This window comes from Gekko japonicus, unplaced genomic scaffold (assembly GCF_001447785.1).
Source record: "Gekko japonicus isolate JY-2015 unplaced genomic scaffold, Gekko_japonicus_V1.1 scaffold636, whole genome shotgun sequence".
Taxonomy (NCBI): Eukaryota; Metazoa; Chordata; class Lepidosauria; order Squamata; family Gekkonidae; genus Gekko; species Gekko japonicus.
The window spans coordinates 219,561-238,531 of record NW_015171523.1 but is presented as its reverse complement, the minus strand read 5'-3'; the positions used below and the strand labels follow the sequence as shown (position 1 = coordinate 238,531).

General features: G+C 48.3%; 1 protein-coding gene across 1 annotated transcript in view; it reads left to right on the top strand.

Moving 5' to 3' along the window:
* The window catches only part of GFM1 (G elongation factor, mitochondrial 1), a 62,691-nt gene extending 47,897 nt beyond the window's left edge, over positions 1-14,794 (top strand). The window contains exons 14-18 of the mRNA XM_015419476.1: positions 854-1,016; positions 3,156-3,300; positions 4,581-4,741; positions 6,899-6,952; positions 14,501-14,794. Coding sequence (XP_015274962.1) covers positions 854-1,016; positions 3,156-3,300; positions 4,581-4,741; positions 6,899-6,952; positions 14,501-14,632 — 655 coding nt within the window. The 3' untranslated portion in view covers positions 14,633-14,794. The remainder of the gene's footprint in view (positions 1-853; positions 1,017-3,155; positions 3,301-4,580; positions 4,742-6,898; positions 6,953-14,500) is intronic.
* The last annotated feature ends 4,177 nt before the right edge of the window (positions 14,795-18,971 follow it).

Sequence of the window (18,971 nt, the reverse complement as noted above, 5' to 3'; positions counted from 1 at the left end):
TGAATGTGGAGATTCCATTTAGTCATTGTGCCTAATAGTTAAAGACCTATCTTCTGTGAATCTGTGTAATCCCCTTCCAAGGTAGTCAGTTCCACAAGTTAACTATGCATTGTCTGAAAAAGCCTTTCCTTTTATCTGTCCTCTTCTCTTTAAGCTTCATTGGATCCTCACAAATTCTAGCACTGTGGGGGGGGGGTTATACTCTCTGTCTACTAGCTCCACGCTATGCATAATTGTGTCCAGGGCTCTAGTCGGGGGGGAGCTCTCAGGTACGGAGCTCCGGAAGAGAACCTCTAGGGGGCGGGGCGGTCACGTGGTGAAGCCCCGCCCCCTTCTTTACCCCGCCCTCTGCTTCGATCCTCATTCCGTTTGGGAATGAGGATGAAGCAGGAGGGTAAGTAGCCGGGCCTTCTGACACACTTCCGGTGATGTCAGGGGGTGTGGCCTTCTGTCACTTCCGGTGATGTCAGGGGGCGTGGCATATGCAAATAAGTTATGCTAATGAGTTATGCTAATGAGCTCCGGCAGCTCTTTTTCTACAAGACCCCTGATTGTGTCAATCATATTCCTATAAATCTGTCATATTCTCTTATCATTTATTTTTTCTTAGCTGAAAAGTCTCCCCAGTTGTCTGGGGAAAAGGCGGGCATATAAATATTTGTGAATGCATTTAAATTAAATAAAGCAATACTCTTAACAGCAATTTAACACCACTGCATAGAGACTTTGCCAGTAAACCTAAAGGCACCCTATAAGTTGGGGGTGTCGGTGCCAGTCTCTGCCCACCCAAATACGCTGTATGACTAGACAGTACTTTTCCTGATAAACATCATGGCGGTGTCTTGTTTTGCAGGTTTGACTTCACTCATAAAAGGCAGAGTGGTGGGGCTGGCCAGTATGGTAAAGTGGTGGGATTTCTAGAACCCCTGGAGCCAGAGAACAACACCAAGGTGGAATTTGAAGACAGAACTGTTGGAACCAATGTCCCAAAGCAGTTTGTGCCAGCTATTGAAAAGGTAACGTTTCTCTGTATTTTGTAATGAAAATAAAATCAAATGAGATGTTCTGTGTAATCCCTTTTCAAGGTAGTCAATTCTGCAATTTAGCTAGTGATCAAGTGCGCGGACTCTAATCTGGGAGAACCGGGTTTGATTCCTTACTCCTCCCTTTGCAGCTGCTGGATGACCTTGGACAAGCCATAGTCCTGTCAGAGCTGTTCTCGAAAGAGCTCTCTCAGCCCCACCTACCTCACAGGGTGTCTGTTGTGGGGGAGGGGAAGGGAAAGGAGTTTGTAAGCCGCTCTGAGACTCCTTCGGGTAGTGAAGGGCGGCGCATAAATCCAATCTCCTCTTCTTCTTCTGTTCTTTCCATATTGAGATAAAAGCAGCAGCTTGATCTAAATTTGGGAATGACCATTTCTCAAGCAGGTTGGTTGTGAAGCCAGACAATCAACTGTGATAAAAACCCACATGAAATAGAACTGCTGAGTAATGGTGACATTACAAAGATTTGTTTGTGATTTGTAACTTTTTAAAACCTGCTTGACTGATTTGCAGACCACTGCCCCTTCCTGTGGCAGCAGCTTTTGGTAGAAGTAGAATTCTTCCTGCCCTTTCCATTCCTGGAATTTCTACGATACTGGAAAGCAGAGTCACGGAGTCATGATTGTGTCCTCCTGCCTTTTGGCCCACTTGACTATTTTTCCAGTGATAATGTGCTAAAAACCTATTCCACGTGCCTGAAGTTAGCTAGCTTACTGAACTCTCTCACACTGTTGGTGTGCACGTGCGAAAAACAGGCAGTTCTGAATGCACTGTGCAGGAAAGTTTGTCTGAGCTTTCCACCATGCGTGTGATTTTTGGCCTTCTGCTGGTTTGCAAGGCCAGCATAAGATAAGAAATTCTGGTGGTTCTTCCAAGTTTCCTTATTTTTATGGCAGTGCCCTCTTGTGGTGAAATATATATTTCTTCCTTTTAAGGATTTCACCTGTTCTTTTTCCAGTGGTTCTCCTCTCTCACTGTGACTTGGTGTGCTCATGCAAACAAAACAGGTGCTTTAGGGGAATTGTCTTTGCCATACACAAGAACTACAGGGTTTTTAAAAAGTCAAAAGCCGTAGTGGTGTAGTGGATAGTTGGACAAGGATTTTGGAGAGCCAGGTTCAAATCCCCATCCTGCCAGGGAAGCCTGATGAGTAATTTGAGCCACTCACACATTTTCAGAATATCCTACCTCATAAGGTTGTTGTGAGGATAAAATATACGAGAGGATATTTTACTTTGGGTCCCTATTTAGGAGAAAGGCAGGGTAGAGATAAAGTAAATAATGGTCCCGGTCACACGGGCCGTAAAATGCGCGGGGGGGGGAGCGTGGCAGTTTGGCCCGGAGCAAAATAACGCGCAGCCGTCCGATCACACGTCCCATCGAGGTCCCGTGGGTAGGGGCGAGGTGGCGATCACACGACGATCCTGCAGCGCGGCAAAGAAGCGGCGCGATCTCACCAACGGCATGCGCGATTCTGTGGAGCAACGGAACTTTTGCTTTCTTCTTCATGCGCATGCGTCGTTGGGTGCTTGTGCGCATCCTGTGGAGACTTGGGGGGGGGACCTGTTTGCAACGGGACATGGGCGGGCACCGGATGCCACGGACTACCACCGGAAACGCGATCAGACGCCAGCCCTTGTCCCGCGGTTTCCGGAAACTAGTACCTCGGAGGTACTAAGTTTTAACTCCGCATCTTCGGCGGGAAGCCTCAGGTTCGCCATGGGAGCTCTGCGCTTCCCAGATGTTGCGGTGTGATCGCGCCCGGAAAATCCGCCTATCATCAGTCTCAGTAGCATGGCTAATGCTCCGTGTGACCGCAGCCAATAATACTTTTTTAAAATGCGCAGTCGTGCCCTTAAACTTGGTTAATATTATAATCGCATAAATACAACCCCGGCTTCCTTTGTGCCTTGCAGTTTGAAGCCAGAGTTGCTTTCTCAAGGCTTTCCTTATCAATTCTGGCAAGTCCTTTTTCTTTCAACAGTGTTCTGGCCACAAAACATTGTTTAGCTGGGTTCTCTCCCCACACAGTACCAGTTGCATTCCGCAGCACACAGGACAAGCTGCATTTTTGTCATTCAGACTCGCTAATGCTGAGGCCATTCTTTTCAGGGATTCCGTGGCACGTGTGAGAAAGGTCCCTTGTCAGGTCACAAGATTTCCGGAATACGGTTTGTCCTGGAGGATGGTGCTAATCACATGGTGGATTCGAACGAAATCTCTTTCATCAGGGCTGCAGAAGGTGCCGTGAAACAAGGTACGTACCACTTCACAGATGAGCTACTTTGGGACCTCTTCCTTACGAGCCTTCTGCATTGCCTTGCCTGCAATCATCCCTTCAGTTTATTGCAGATGCCTACCCAAAAAGCACCATTCTCAGTCCCACTCTGTCGTTTTCCATTTCAGGCTTCCAGTCACTTTCGGTTCTGAGCCATGTTGGGGAAATGAGAGGCACGGGAACCTTTTCATGCACCTTCATTCTCACTATGTTCATTTTGGGGAGGGAGGGAAGCTGGGTTCCCAATTGCAGAGAGAGAGAGAGATTCTAAACCAAAACTCAGTGTCTTCTGTTACATGCTCTTAAGTCAGAAAACATTGTGAAAACACTTTTGTATTTCAGTATTCAACATAGAATACTTCAATACAACCCCAATACATACATAGTGCACTTATAATTCTACAAAGGATATCCCTCGTTGTTCTGCCAAGATCCATAGCCGGGTGGTTGATCAGAACAACAAGGAACAAGACTAAAATTAAACATTAAGTACTCTTTTTCATCCATTGAAGTTAATGTAAATGTCAATAAAGTCTGTGACAAGCATTTGACATACATGGATGTATACAACAAAGCCAGCCCCTTTCTTTCTGTCTCTGGGGTTAGGGAAGTCAAGGAAAGCTGGGTTAAGCCAGGGTGACTCGCAGAATCAAGGAAGCTAGTTTCTGATACTCTTATCTATTTAGAATTTGATAGTGATGGGCCAAGGGTCTGGTTCACTACAAGGCAGCTTCATGTGCGTTCATGTGATTAATACAGGGCACTGGGACTTTACGACTAGGCGCAAGAGCCATGTATCTAAGTTGTCACAGTGTAGTCGCTTTCAGTCTTTGGATCTCTATTGACTTTCTCTCGTGAATCTTAGTAGATGACATATATTGTAACCGATGCTCCCTCTAAGCTGTGTCTCGTGAGCAAAAATCCTACTTTGTGAGCTCCTGGCATTAAAGGTGTCAGTGAGAGATTTGGCTACAGCATCAATTAGTTTGCTCTGGAGCCCCATCCCTTCCTGAGCTAGGACAAAGACGTGTGAGCTGGAGGCTAAAAAACGGTGAGCTGGCTCACACTAACTCAGCTTAGAGGGAACACTGATTGTGACATGTCCTAGTAGTTCTGTCTTGTATTTTTCATTTTCAGTTTTTAAATATAATAAAAAATACTACTAGAAGAATATATATGTGTGTATACGTGTGTGTGTGTGTGTGTGTATACACATACAACAGTTTCCTAGCTGATCCTGTCTCCCCCACCCCCCCCAGCTATGGCAAATGCAACAGTGTGTATTCTTGAGCCCATTATGTCTGTGGAAGTCGTGGCACCCAACGAATTCCAAGGAGTGGTGATGGCAGGAGTCAGTCGCCGTCAAGGCATCATCACAGGGCAAGACGGGACGGATGGCTACTTCACCATCTACGCTGATGTGAGTGTTCTGAAGCACCTTCGGACGTTGCTCTTTTCCATCCACAGTGCTCCATTATGATGATTTATCGGCACTCTTTAAATGTGACTGTTTGGCCCGCAGCTCATACCAGAAGCTCTGCTGCTAACATTTATTGCATTTGTTACAAGTGTATTCCGTTACAAAGCCAGCTGGGTCAAAGAGCGAGACGTGGAGAGTTTAGCACAACTTTGTGGTTCTCAGAACTTCTGAAATGGGGACCCTCTTCTGAGCTTTCTCTGTCCTTCGGGGCCGGCCACGGGCAGCGCAGGTCTGGGAGGCAGCGGGGGACCAGGGACACCTATCACCATGCACAGTGCTGGCAGCCAGGAATAGGTCCGGACCCCTTTTGAATGAATGGGGGTATTTTTTTAATATTTATTTTTGTTTATTTACGTTATTTAGAGTCCACCTTTCTCAGTGGGACTGAAAGCGGATTACACAGAGGGAGTCAGTGCCGTCAACAGGATGGGACATTTAATAGACAATGAAATAGGATTCAGGTTGTAGAACCAGCCAGGAATTTAAAAAAGCAGAACTGAAGCAAAGCATAAGCATTAGCATGACACGTTCAATGATGCAAAATTACATAGCAGGGCCTAATTTGCTGCCATTCATTGATCTTGCTCTTTGATTGGCCAGTAGAAATTCCAGGGGTGTGTTTGGAAGGCAGATGATGCATCGGGCATTGTCAAAGCTAAGGCAGTTCTGATAAGAAGAAGAAGAGATTGGATTTATACCCCGCCCTTCACTACCCAAGGGAGTCTCAGAGCGGCTCACAAACTCCTTTCCCTTCCCCTCCCCACAACAGACACCCTGTGGGGTAGGTGGGGCTGAGAGAGCTCTTGACAGAAACTGCTCTTTTTCAAGAATAGCTCTTATCAGAGCTACGGCTTGCCCAAGGTCATCCAGCCAGGTGCGAGTGGAGGAGTGGGGAATCCAACCCAGTTCTCCCAGATTAGAGTCCGCGCACTTAACCCCACTACACCAAACTGATACTGCCTAGATGAGAGGCCACAAGGGAATCTCTGTGGATGCTCCCACTGAGCTCCACGAGGGAAGAAAGGAATGCAACAGGAGCATTAAATAATAATAATAATCAACAGAGGCAGAAGTGTTGAAGGATTAGCTGTGGCAGGGCTGCATAAGGCATGGGAATCCGTTCTGCTGACTACTGGAAATTCTGTTCAGCACTTTTCAGGTTCCTCTCATACATTTCGAAGGTTTGCTCTGCAGAGTGCGTTACAGTTCAACCTGAAATGCTCACGGTAACCAGACGTGTTGCTGTTCATTTTCTGTTTGATGGTTTTCTCTCTTGTTGTGCGTAGGTTACTGTGAGAGTCATGGTGTTCAACAGTTGCCCTTTGTGTTATATCCAAAACTTTTAAAATATCATTTGGTTGGTTTTTTTTTAAAAATGACTGGAGGTAGTTGAAGAAATTTAAAGGGATGTCATTCCGGCTCCCATTTCAACCTAATTCTAAGGCACAGAGTCAGCATCAGTCCAGCTTCTAGCTATTTTATATGGGCAGCAGAAAGTAGGTAGAACAAAGCCAAATCTTTAAGAGGCTATGCTGGAATGTTTTGAAAACAAAGATGATACATTTTATGTCTTTTACCTCTTTTTTTAACAATGCACACACACCTTCTTGTAACGCGTCGCGGACACACCGTGGATGTGATCTACAACTCCAATAACATAAACATTTGGATCCAGGATGTTTTGTTGGGGCTGCATGAGACTCAGCACTGTTGTGGAGCCGCGGCTGGGGACTAGGAAGACTCTAGTTTTTTGACGGGTGTGATTTGGGGTTGATACTTGGGGGGTCATCTGATAACAATCTAAGCCAGGCTTTCTGCACTCGGGAAAAAAACATTCCAGAAGGCATAATTGGGGGGGTGTATTAATGTTAGAACATTGAACTTAGATTTGAGAAGGGGAAGTTAAGCAGCATAATTACTGCAGATACTGCAGGTTGTATCTGAGGAAGTGTGCAGGCACACGAAAGCTTATACCTTGAATAAAACTTTGTTGGTCTTAAAGGTGCCCTAAACTCAAACTTTGTCCTGCAGATTTACAGAAAGACTTAATAATCTTCTGCTTAGTAAATTCTAAATCAAATGTAATTTGTCCATCAGGTTCCCTTGAACAATATGTTTGGATATGCGACAGAACTGAGGTCTTGCACAGAGGTAAGTAAGCCGCTAAATTCTAACCATATGAAGTCATTCTTTTATACAGAAGTAAGCATGCGCTTTTGCGTCCTGTTGCTTGTGTCACAGTGTAATTTCTGTCGTCACGCACTCAGGTCTCGCCTCTGGCAGTGACTGGCAGCGCTCCCTTGGCAGCAGGTAGACGGATTGCAGCTGCTCTCGGCTAATCCTAGAGAGCCGGGTAGAGAGGCAGGGCTGAGGAAGGAGGATGTGGAATAAACAGGAGCCTGGGAAGGCCAAGGGAAGGGGGGGGGGGGGGGGCTGGAAGAGGAGGTTTATGAGCAGCCCAGAGCACTTATGGAAAGAGAAGACTAAAAGAAGGTGACAGAGAGGGAAGGGAAATGGGGAGACTCTGCAGAGCCTGTCTGCGCCCTCCTCCCTCTGCAGGAGCCTTTTCGCCACTGGCGGGGCTTGCTCAGCTCACAGAGGCCGGTTTCTGTCTCCTCGCAGCGGCTGCCAGACTGCACCGCATGCAATTCCCGAGAGGGCTCGACTCTCAGGGACACTGAGGGGGCTTCACTGGGAAGGGGAAAGGAGCAGAATTTCCTCCTGTGACGTCTCGGTGTGCGGAGGGCCTGGAACCAGCCTCGGGGGTTTTGATAACAATAAACAAGGAGATGATGGACAAAATAATGAATGGGGCCAGTGCGGTGGTGTCAGTGTGTGTGTGTGTGTGTGGATGCTATGGGCATGCTTGTGTTTGCCACGTATTGTGGAAAGTAGAGGCTGAAAGGCAAGGAGGACAGAAGCCTGGGGAGTAAACCATTTTAGGTGAAGACAGGGAGGCCAAGAGCACCAGCGGTAGAACGCTCCCCGGCATCTGAGTGAGGGCTGCTTTGCATACAGAATCCGTGCTTCTTTCTGCTCTAAGTACCTGATGCAGGGATCCACTGCTGGCTGGCAGCTCCTTGAGATATGTACATATTCATTTAAGCACGTACATTACAGGTATGTGTGAAAAACTCACCTCCTGAAACTGTGCCAAGGCCAGCCGTGTTCCTATTTTATTTTATTTTTTGGCATAGACCTGTGTGTTTTTCTGTCTTGTTCTGAACTGAGGTGCTCTGAAGCAGGTGATGCACTTGCTGCCTTTTAGCCCAAGGCAGGTGGTTGTGTGTGTCCGAGTTCTGCTAGAAAAAATGTCGATTTTTCCTTTTGCAAGTGTAAACCCACCCGTCAGATGAAGAGGCACAAGTCAGTGGTTGTACAGTCAGTGTTCTTCGTTTGCTGTTTTTCATCCTTCACTGTATGTTACGTGAAGGATATGGCACAGGGGTCCTCAGTCGTTTCCAGCCTGCGGACAGTTTTGGAGTTCTGATCAAGGCTGCAGTGGGGGGTCCCGGAGCCAACCAGAAAACGTTCAGCGGTTGCAAAGCCAGTATGCCCCACCTGTGATAGAGGCTGCTGCTTCTGAATGCGTGCTCCCTCCCAGTAGGTAGATTTGGGGGATACCTCCTGGGTTCTTCCGAAGCATTCTGGCTCCAGTAAGGTGGATGAAAGTCAAGATTGACTGTTTGCTGCCCTGCCCTGGATAGCCCAGGCAAGCTGGATCTCGTCAGATCTCGGAAGCCAAGCAGGGTCGATTCTGGCAAATACTTGGATGGGAGACCTCCTTGGAATATCAGCAGTCGGGAGGCGGGGGCAGGCTTTATTCAGCCACCTCTCTGAACATCCTCCAGGCCCCCAGTAGGGGTCAGTCACCAGAGGTCACCATGACTTCCAGGGACACACACACTCACACACACATATGAAAAATATTAAAAAATATCATTTTTTTAAAACCTGGCTGTTTGCTGGGGGGGAGAAGCAAATGAATGCCAAGGAGTGCCGTTGATGGGCACCATGGTGCCCACGGGCGACATGTTGGAGATGGTTGAACCGCCATTTTTAAAACTGCCATCATGTTTTGTGTAACTGTTAGATCTTCTTCGTGGTCTCTGTGCATCACACCCTTGGGATACTCTGCGCCTGCGCTGACCTTCTCGGTACCGATAGCTAGCAAAAGGGATTTTCGCGCCTCTCCCAGGTCACGCGCCGGCTCCACTGCGCATGACCAAGGAGGGGCACGCAGATCCCGCCAGTTCTCTTCTGACCGCCGCGCTGGTAGGACGCCTTCTGCCTCGGTCTGCTAAGTACCAAACTTTTTTTGCTAAACTTACGTTTAGTTAGTTTCTTTTTCTTTATTTTTGTCGTTAGCATTTTTCTTTCGGTGTTTGTTCTTTATTTACGTTCCCCTCCCGCTGGCCTATGGCCCCGCGGTGGGGTTGTTTCAAACGGTGTAGGACTTGCGGCCTTAAAATATCCCCCACCGACGGGCACTCGCTTTGCCTCGTTTGTTTAGGGGAGTCGCACTGTGTCTCTAAGTGCAGACATTGCCGAAAGTTTTCGAACCAGACGAGAAAAAACAGGGCAGCTCGTCTACACTTGGCCCTGATGGAGAAGGCATTATCTCCACAGTCCTCTTCGCCGTTAGACACGTCCGGGCACGCCTCGATGTCTACCTTGGCTGCGGACACTTGTCCTCCCGTTCCGGGATCATCGACGTCGACGGTCGCAATCGATGCTTCGGCACCGAAAAGATCGACGCCGATAAAGGACCACCCCGTACCTTCCAAGATCCGGAAGCAGGGCAAAGACTCACAGCAGTCGAAGAAACCTAAAACGGACAAACCCAAAGTCCATAAGGTTTCGGCTAGTCAGGGTCGAGATCCCACGCAAGAACCTCACCCGATCGGTTCGGATCTCGACATCGACCTTACTCAACAGACAAATCAGTCGCAATCTGATATGTCGAGCCGTCAATCCTCTCATGCCTCCCCAGAACGTGGAGTCGAGGATCGGCACCGACCAACTTCTCCTCCCCTGACTTGGGATGAGAGGCAATGGCATTATTTGTACGGGAATCGATACCCATACCCTTGGGCACTCCCGATACCACCCCCACCTGAATGGGATCGTCAGTCGGTGTCATCCCGCATTTCGCGCTTTCAAGATCGACCATCGGTATCGAAGCAGTCGATACCGACGCATCCACCAGACCCGGTTGTGCCCCCGATTAACACACCGGCACCGTCTCAACCTGAATTACTCGAATCATCTCCAGAACCATCCAATGTATCCTCCGATTCAGATGGCTTTTCTGAACATATCGAGGATGTAGATGCACAGCCCACCTCGCAAGATGTGGAAGCGGATTTACCTATTTCTCCATCAGAGGATGTTAAGTCTTATGGAGATTTTATTCAACGCATGGCATTAGATCTATCTATGACTCCTACTCTCGTTGCCAGTTTTGTGGATGATAACGTTTTTGACATTATGCACTCTAACACTTCGCCCTCCGTGGCTCTACCAATGACAAAAGTTCTCTTGCAAACTACCAAGGACTTTTGGACTCGTCCAGCCTCCATTAATGTCTCTAATAAGCGTCTGGATCACATGTACAAGGTCCAGGAATCAGGGGCTGAGTTTTTATACACACATCCTAAGCCCAATTCTTTGGTCGTTTCCTCGTCCACGAAAGGAAAAGCGAGCCACTCTACTCCATCAGACAAAGAAGGAAAAAAGTTGGATTCGGTTGGTAGAAAATTCTACACTGTCGGTGCAATGGGCATTAAAACGGCGAACTATGCCGCCTGCATGGGCCGTTATCAATTCAATTTATGGAAGCGTTTGAATGATTTCCTCCCGCACGTGCCCAAAGAGTGCCAACCTCAGATTAAAAGGATTCAGAATGAAGGGATGGTCTTGGCTAGACACCAAATTAGTGCTGCCAAGCATTCCCTGGAATCCGCTAGTAAGACTCTAGCAACCTCTGTAGCGTTACGCAGACATGCCTGGCTCCGCTCTTCATCATTGCCATATGACACCAGATCCTCGGTGGAAGACCTTCCCTTTGAAGGTTCTGGATTGTTTAGCTCCACCACTGACACGGTTCTGCAGGAAATGGATAAGAGTATCAAGACGTCCAAGAGTTTGGGGATCTCCCCCACGACCAAATACTCGAAATCCAAGCAGTGGCCTAGGCAACCTTGGTCGACCAGGCAACCGTACAACAAATCACCTACGGATCAATGGCAAAGACCTCCCTCTCAGTCACGGTCTTTTCCCCCGAAAAATAAGGGACAATCGTCCGGTGCCTATAAGTCGAAATTCCCTAAGAATCCCAAACAGGGACTTTGACTTCAACCTTACTGCTCAGACTCGCCTTGCACCCTTCCTGCACGCATGGCTCGCCATTTCTACGGACAAATGGGTGCACTCTATAATAAGAGATGGCTATCTCATAGAGTTTTCTCTGACTCCCAAAATCTCCCGTTTTATCAGAACCCCGGCGTCTCCTGCCCTGCTACAGGAGGTACAATCGCTGACACAAAAAAACGCTATAGAGAAAGTCCCGATGGCGGATTGTTGCCGCGGGATTTATTCCAAATATTTCACGGTCCCCAAGAAGGACGGAGGACTTCGTCCAATCATGGACCTTCGTTTTCTCAATCGGTTCATCATTTACAGAAAGTTTCGCATGACCACGTTGCAAAGCATTTTACCACTCCTGTCTCCAGGGACTTGGATGGTCACTTTAGATCTCAAAGACGCTTATTTTCACGTCTCCATCCATCCTCGTCACAGAAAGTTCCTCAGATTCGCAGTCGGGGAGGACCATTACCAATTCAAAGCCCTTCCATTCGGGCTCTCTACCGCCCCCAGGGTTTTTACGAAGGTAATGGTGGTTGTCGTCGCTCATCTTCGCCTTCAGGGCATTCAGATCTTTCCGTATATAGACGACTGGTTGATGGTGGCAGATTCAAGAGAATGTCTCCTTCAGCACATCACCATCACATTGTCGGTCCTATCCTCCCTTGGAATTCTGGTGAATTTACAGAAATCCATGCTGCAACCTGCAACTCGCGTGCAGTTCATAGGAGCTGTCATAGACTCCCTAGCCACTCGGGCGTACCTTCCTCGCCAACGGGCAGATACCATTCGTCTGGAAATTCAACGTTTGTTCCAGTCCAACGTGACATCAGCGGTCCACATTCAGCGGATCTTGGGTCTCATGGCAGCCACCACTTCCGTGATCGAATATGCACGCCTTCGCATGCGCCCGTTGCAGCTGTGGTTTCTAAAGAAATTTCGCCCTTCCATCCATCCTCCGAGCCTTCAACTGGTAGTGCCTCCGCAGGTCCTCGTCTCCCTGCAGTGGTGGCTCGTGGACACCAATCTGTTGGCGGGTGCACCGTTCCAACCGATCGTTCCCGTAATGTCCATCACCACAGATGCCTCCCTGTGGGGTTGGGGTGCTCATACAGACGACACTTGTGTGGGTGCTCCATGGCAACCCCTTTGGAAGAGTCATCATATCAACTATCTGGAACTGCTGGCCGTAAAATTTGCCCTCAGATCCTTACTCAGACAGGTTGTAGGAAAAGCTGTGTTGATTTTTACGGACAACACAACTGCGATGGCTTATATCAATCGCCAGGGCGGGACCGTGTCCAGGTCCCTTTGCAGGCTAGCTATGGACATATGGGAAGAGTGCCTTCATTGGAACATCACTCTCCAAGCTGCCCATCTGCCAGGAACTTTGAACCAACAAGCGGATTTCCTGAGCAGAGGGGGAGCATCGGACCACGAATGGGAGTTGAACTCAAAGTATCTCCTTCCTCTTTTTCAACATCTGGGACATCCCCACATCGATGTTTTTGCAACTCGATTGAACAAGAAGTGTCCCAGGTTTTGCTCCAGAGCGGGGTTGGACCCTCTGTCAATGGGGGACGGTCTGTTGATGTCGTGGGCTCACGACTTTCTATACCTATTTCCTCCGATTCCGCTGCTCCACAGGGTGCTTGTGAAAATACAACAGGACAAGCCCCATTGTCTCCTGGTAGCCCCCTGGTGGCCTCGGCAGGTGTGGTTTCCGACACTGCTGCGGTTAGCCAAGGGATCCTTCGTACACTTCCCGCAGGAGTTGGATCTCCTCCAAGCTCAGGAAGGCCAGGTCCTTCACTACGATCCTCTGAGTCTCAAGTTGACTCTATGGGAAATACGCTTTCAGTGATGGATGACCGTATCAATGAGGTCCTGTTGAATTGTCGTAAACTGTCTACTAGGACGTCTTACGCAAAGAAGTGGGATTTATTCCTACAGTACTTGAGTTCTTCCAATTTACCTCCTCCGCCAGTGGATTTGAGGTCTATTTTTGCGTTTATTTTGTCCAGAATGGACTTGGGACTCAGTTTTTCTTCAGTTAAGGTGTATTTAGCTGCGGTGTCAGCTTTTCATCCATCTATTGATGGGTTTTCAGTTTTCTCGCATCCTCAGACGAAACAGTTTTGTAAAGGTCTTATTCGCCTGTACCCTCCCCGTCGTTCTCCGACTCCGGCCTGGGATTTGGCTTTAGTTTTGCGGTTTTTGATGGGAAAACCCTTCGAACCACTGGCCACTTGCTCTCTAAAGTTGTTATCGCTCAAGACTGCGTTTCTGGTGGCCATTACTTCTGCTCGTCGAGTCAGTGAGTTGTCTGCTTTAAGGTGTGATCCACCATACTTGATTTTTTCCCCTCATGGGGTGTCGTTGTCTTTGGACATCTCCTTCTTACCGAAAGTCGTTTCGGAGTTTCATCTACGTTCAGATATAGTTTTGCCGTCATTTTTCCCGTCTCCTGCCAATGAAGAGGAACGGAAATTGCACTCTCTGGATGTTAAGAGGGCGTTGCTGTTCTATTTGGGCAGGACCAAGTCTTTTCGTCAGTCTCCAGCCTTGTTTGTTGCTCACAGTATGCCCTCCCTAGGGAAGAAGATCTCTTCCCAGACGCTGTCCAGGTGGATTGTGGAAGTAATCAAGCTATGTTACGCTTTGGCTAAGAGACCTCTTCCAGGTCAACTTCGCGCCCACTCTACAAGGGCGGTGGCGGCTTCCACAGCTTTCCTGAGAGGGATGCCATTGGAGGACATCTGCAACGCTGCGACTTGGGCTACTCCGCTCACCTTCGTGAAGCATTATGCCCTTGATGTCCGGTCTACTCGTCGTGTGGCGTTGGGTCGGTCTATCTTGCAGACGGCGCAGGTGTAGGGCCTCGGCCCCTCCTCCAGGTAAGAGTTATTGCTTGCTATTCTCCCAAGGGTGTGATGCACAGAGACCACGAAGAAGATAGACAGGTTGCTTACCTGTAACTGGTGATCTTCGAGTGGTCATCTGTGCATTCACACCACCCGCCCTCCTTCCCCTCTGCTCTCGGCCCTTCATCTTGTTTCTTTGAAGGCTGTTGGGCGGCGGTCAGAAGGAACTGGCGGGATCTGCGTGCCCCTCCTTGGTCATGCGCAGTGGAGCCGGCGCGTGACCTGGGAGAGGCGCGAAAATCCCTTTTGCTAGCTATCGGTACCGAGAAGGTCAGCGCAGGCGCAGAGTATCCCAAGGGTGTGAATGCACAGATGACCACTCGAAGATCACCAGTTACAGGTAAGCAACCTGTCTTAGCTTTGATATAGCTTAAATCATCCCTGACTTGAAACTTTCCTCTCTCCCCAGGGAAAAGGTGAATACACAATGGAGTACAGTAGATACCAGCCCTGCTCTCCCAATACGCAGGAAGAATTAATTAACAAATACCTGGAAGCAACGGGACAACTTCCTGCAAAAAAAGGCAAGGCCAAAAGCTGATTCACCTCCGGGAGAGGTGATTGCAAAGATCCGATGGCAAAATTTGACTGCTCAAAAGCTCTGGTGGTTTATTGCACAAGAAAAATCAGAGGAGGTGGCTGAATTTCATCCTGGATCAATACTTTGACTTTATGAAGTCACTGAGAGACTCTTGCTGAAATGTTTACCTAGACTAGTATGAATTAATCACTGTCTTAATTTAACAATGTATCTTTGTTTTGATTTAAATGCTTTATATTAAAATGATGCTAACTATACTGTCTTTCATTTGCATGTCAGTTTCCACCCTTCCTCTTCCCATTCTGTCTTCACAGTAACTGTCTTGATCCGCCTTGCCTTTCAGGGGTCTTCCCTGTGGCAAGTTTTGCTTAGAACCAAGGGGGACTGGATGTATAAATCCTTTACTTTTTAACCCCCTGGGATTTGGGATTCCTGTCTCCAGTAGGATATGCACCCACAAAAGGAATATTTTTGAACCTGGCCCATTTTGCAGGTCAGAAAATCTGTCTGTCTGTGTGTGTGTGTGTGAGAGAGAGAGAAATAGGGTTCTCCCCCTTGCCCCATACTGTTCCCTTTCTGGTTCCTGTTCAGTACCAATGAACTGGTCAGTGGAACCCAGGACTCTGAGCATGGTAAGATTTCCCAAGCAGTCTTCAGTAAATACCATAGATTGAAAATAAATCCTCAATAACTAAACATAAATCCAAGAAAGCACAGATAATTGGGAGCAATCAGTAGACAGCTTCAGGCAGAATATTGAGAAGAAATATGAAAAGGTACCTTGCTATAACTAAACCTCTTACTTACAAAGAGCCTCGATTTCCCCCTTCCTGGGAATGGGTCCTCCAAGACGGAGTCTCCTGGTGCAGCCTGACTGGGTCTGCCTGTGAGGCCAGTCTGGACCCACCACTCCAGTCCAGGGTCACAGAGGGCCAGAGACGTTCTTGCAGCCCAAGAGTTCCTTTTTTTAACCCAGTCATCGTTCAGGGGTGCAGGCTCAAAGGTTTCCCTCCAAGCCCTCTTTTGACTGATCACTTCAGAAGTCTGGATAACACAGACGGAGGCACCAAGGGAGAAAACCACTCAGGATCCATCGTGCCCTCGACAGCTTGGCCAAATGCTGCAAATTGAAACGGGGGGGGGGGGGTCCCGTTCCCTTGCCCAGCTCAGTCATTCAGCCTGAACCTGTCGCTATTCTTCCCGGGATGTAATTTTAGGACTTAATTGCCCCATCTCGGCAAATAAGCCAGCAGTATTCTGCCAACCTAGCAGTTCGAAAGCAAGAAATTGCAAGTAGATAAATAGGTACCACTTTGGTGGGAAGGTAACAGCATACCGTGCGCCTTGGCGTTTAGTCATGCCAGCCACATGACCACGGAAACGTCTTCGGACAGCACTGGCTCTTCGGCTTGGAAACGGAGATGAGCACTGCAACCCTAGAGTTGGATTCGACTGGTTTTCGACTACATTGGCTCTTGAGTGATATGGAAATGATAGTATTGCAACTGGGCAAATGCCCAGTCATTCAGCCCTTACCCATATGGAACAGCAAAGGCAATAGTTGGTATAATTAAAAAGATTTCTTCTTGTTGTTCAGTCGCACAGTCGAGTCCGACTCTTCGCGACCCTATGGACCAGATCACGCCAGGCCTTCCTGTCTTCCGCCGTCCTCTGAAGTTGGCTCAATTTCATGTTCGTTACATCTATGACACTGTCTAACCATCTCATCCTTTGCCGTCCCCGTCTTCTTTGACCTTCAATCTTTCCCAGCATCAGGGTCTTCTCCAGTGAGTGCTCCCTTCTCATTTGGTGGCCAAAGTATTTGAGCTTCAGTTTCATTATTTTGCCTTCCAGGGAACAGTCAGGGTTAATTTCTTTTAGGATTGACTGATTTGATCTTCTTGCAGTCCAAGGGATTCTCAAGAGTCTTCTCCAGCACCATAGTTCAAAAGAATCTATTCTTCGGTGCTCGGCCTTCGTTATAGTCCGACTCTCGCAGCCATACATGACTACTGGGAATACCATTGCTTTGACCATGCGGACTTTTATTGGCAGGGTGATGTCTCTACTTTTTATCATGCTGTTAAAGTTCGCCATCGCTTTCCTTCCAAGGAGCAGGCGTCTTTTAATTTCATGGCTGCAGTCACAGTCTGCGGTGATCTGGGATCCTAGGAACGTGAAGTTTTTCACTACTTCCACGACTTCCCCTTCTATTTGCCAAGGAGTGATGGGGCCGGATGCCATGATCTTAGTTTTTTTGATGTTGCGCTTCAAGCCCACTTTTGCGCTCTCTTTTACCCTGAGCAAGAGATTCCTTACCTGGAAACCATAGATGACACTGAGCACTGCTGTCAAATAGACTCTTTTTAAATCCAGTTCATTTTGGTGGAAGAAAGAATAAGCTTAGCTTGCCATTTTGCAATGAATGGGACGATAAGTACTTTTTTTTTTTTTAGCTTGCCTGGGTTGTATGGTTGGTCCTCACCAGCGCCATCTAATTTGTACTGGAGAGCGAGGACAGGGATAGCGTGTATCTTCATTGAATCTGGTGCACACAAAAGCTTATACCCAGAATAAAACTTTGTTGGTCTTGAAGGTGCCCCTGGACTCGAACTTTGTTCTGTTGCTTCGGACCAACACGGCTACCCACCTGAATCTATTGACAATGTACAGACAGTGTTGTGTTGAAAGGCCGACATTAAAGTGTGGGAGGCTTTGACTGTTCCTTCAGTTGACTCTGATAATCAGGGAGGGGTGAGAGAGAATCTTTCTGGGCTTTCTAACCTCCTCTTCTTCCTCCTTCAGCTAAACCTCTCCTTACTTTCGTATACTTTGCCCCTTCCCAGCATTAGCCAAGACACTGCAACCAATGTTCCCTCTAAGCTGTGGAGTCTTGTGAGCAAAAATTCTATTTTGTGAGCTACTGGCATTAAAGTTGTGAGCAAGCGATTTGGCTACTGCATCAATTAGTTTGCTCTTGAGCCATCCCTTCCTGAGCTGAGACAAAAATGTGTGAGCCAGAGGCTTAAAAAACTGTGAGCTAGCTCACACTAACTCAGCTTAGAGGGAACACTGACTGCAACTCTGGTAGCTGTTCAAGTATTAACAGTTAACGGGGCAGGAGCAGATGGCTTGCTTTGTATTCACAAGGTGCTAGGACCAAAGATCTGACTCTGTATAAAGGCAGCTTCATACGTTCTTCTAAGATATTGTCATTGATCCGCTGAGGAAGTTAGTCATCACCCTAAAACCTATGGGACTCAACGGAGAGGTTAAGTTCTGTGGATTTCAACAGGGCATAGGCACAATGAATGCAGAAGTTGCCTTCCACATGCAAGGAGGACAGTACACCTTTGGATCCAACCCAGGATGTGCAGCTAAAGGTATGTTACGAAAGACTATGCTGGTTCCCTCTTTTATGAAATAGTACAATTGTACATCTAAAAAAATACCTTCTGCAAAGCTAGGCACTTCAGCAATTTGCTCCCTCTGAGTCCGGCTTATTTAAGATGTCCTAGATACCTTGAGCCCTGACCTGGATAGCCCAAGCTAGCCCAATCTTGTCAGATCTCAGTAGCTAAACAGGGTCATCCCTGGCTAGTATTTGGGTGGGAGACCACCAAGGAAGGCCAGGGTTGTGATGCAGAGGCAGGCAATGGCAAACCACCTCTGAATGTCTCTTGCCTTGAAAACCCTACGGGGTCACCATAAGTCAGCTGTAACCTTTTTTTTGGTATTTTTGCAGTGTGTGCGCGCGCATGCGTGCGCATGCCTGAAAATCACGGCGGCCTCTGACAACTACTGGGGCATAGAGGATGTTCAGAGAAGTGACTTGAGAGCCTGCCTCTGCTTCCCGGCCCTGGTATCCTTGGTGGTCTCCCATCCAAATACTTGCCAGGGTTGTCCCTGTTTAACTTCTGAGATCTGACACGATGGGGCTTGCCTGGGCTACCCAGGTCAGGGCAAGTCAGCTGGGACCTGACGGCACTTTCCACCACCGGATACCTGGAGCAAGGGGTCATTTCCTGCAGGAGTGCACAGGAGCGGAGCTCCGGCAGTAAAGAGCCCAGGGGGCGGGCACATGCAACGAGCCCCGCCCCCTGCTCCCAGCAGCACCGGGCCACAAGGAGCAAGAAGCAGCCAAGTAAGTTGCAGAGCCCACGCTGAGGCGCAGAGCCCGGGGAAGGCCTCTGGAGCCCCACCGCCCGCCTTTCCCAGCACCTGCCTGGCGTGGGGTGGCAGCGGCATCAGGGATGGGGGGGTGGGCCATGGGGAGTGGCGGGGCCTTGATGGAGTCAAGAGAGCTGCGGGGGGTGGCGGGGGCTTGATCGGGGTGGTG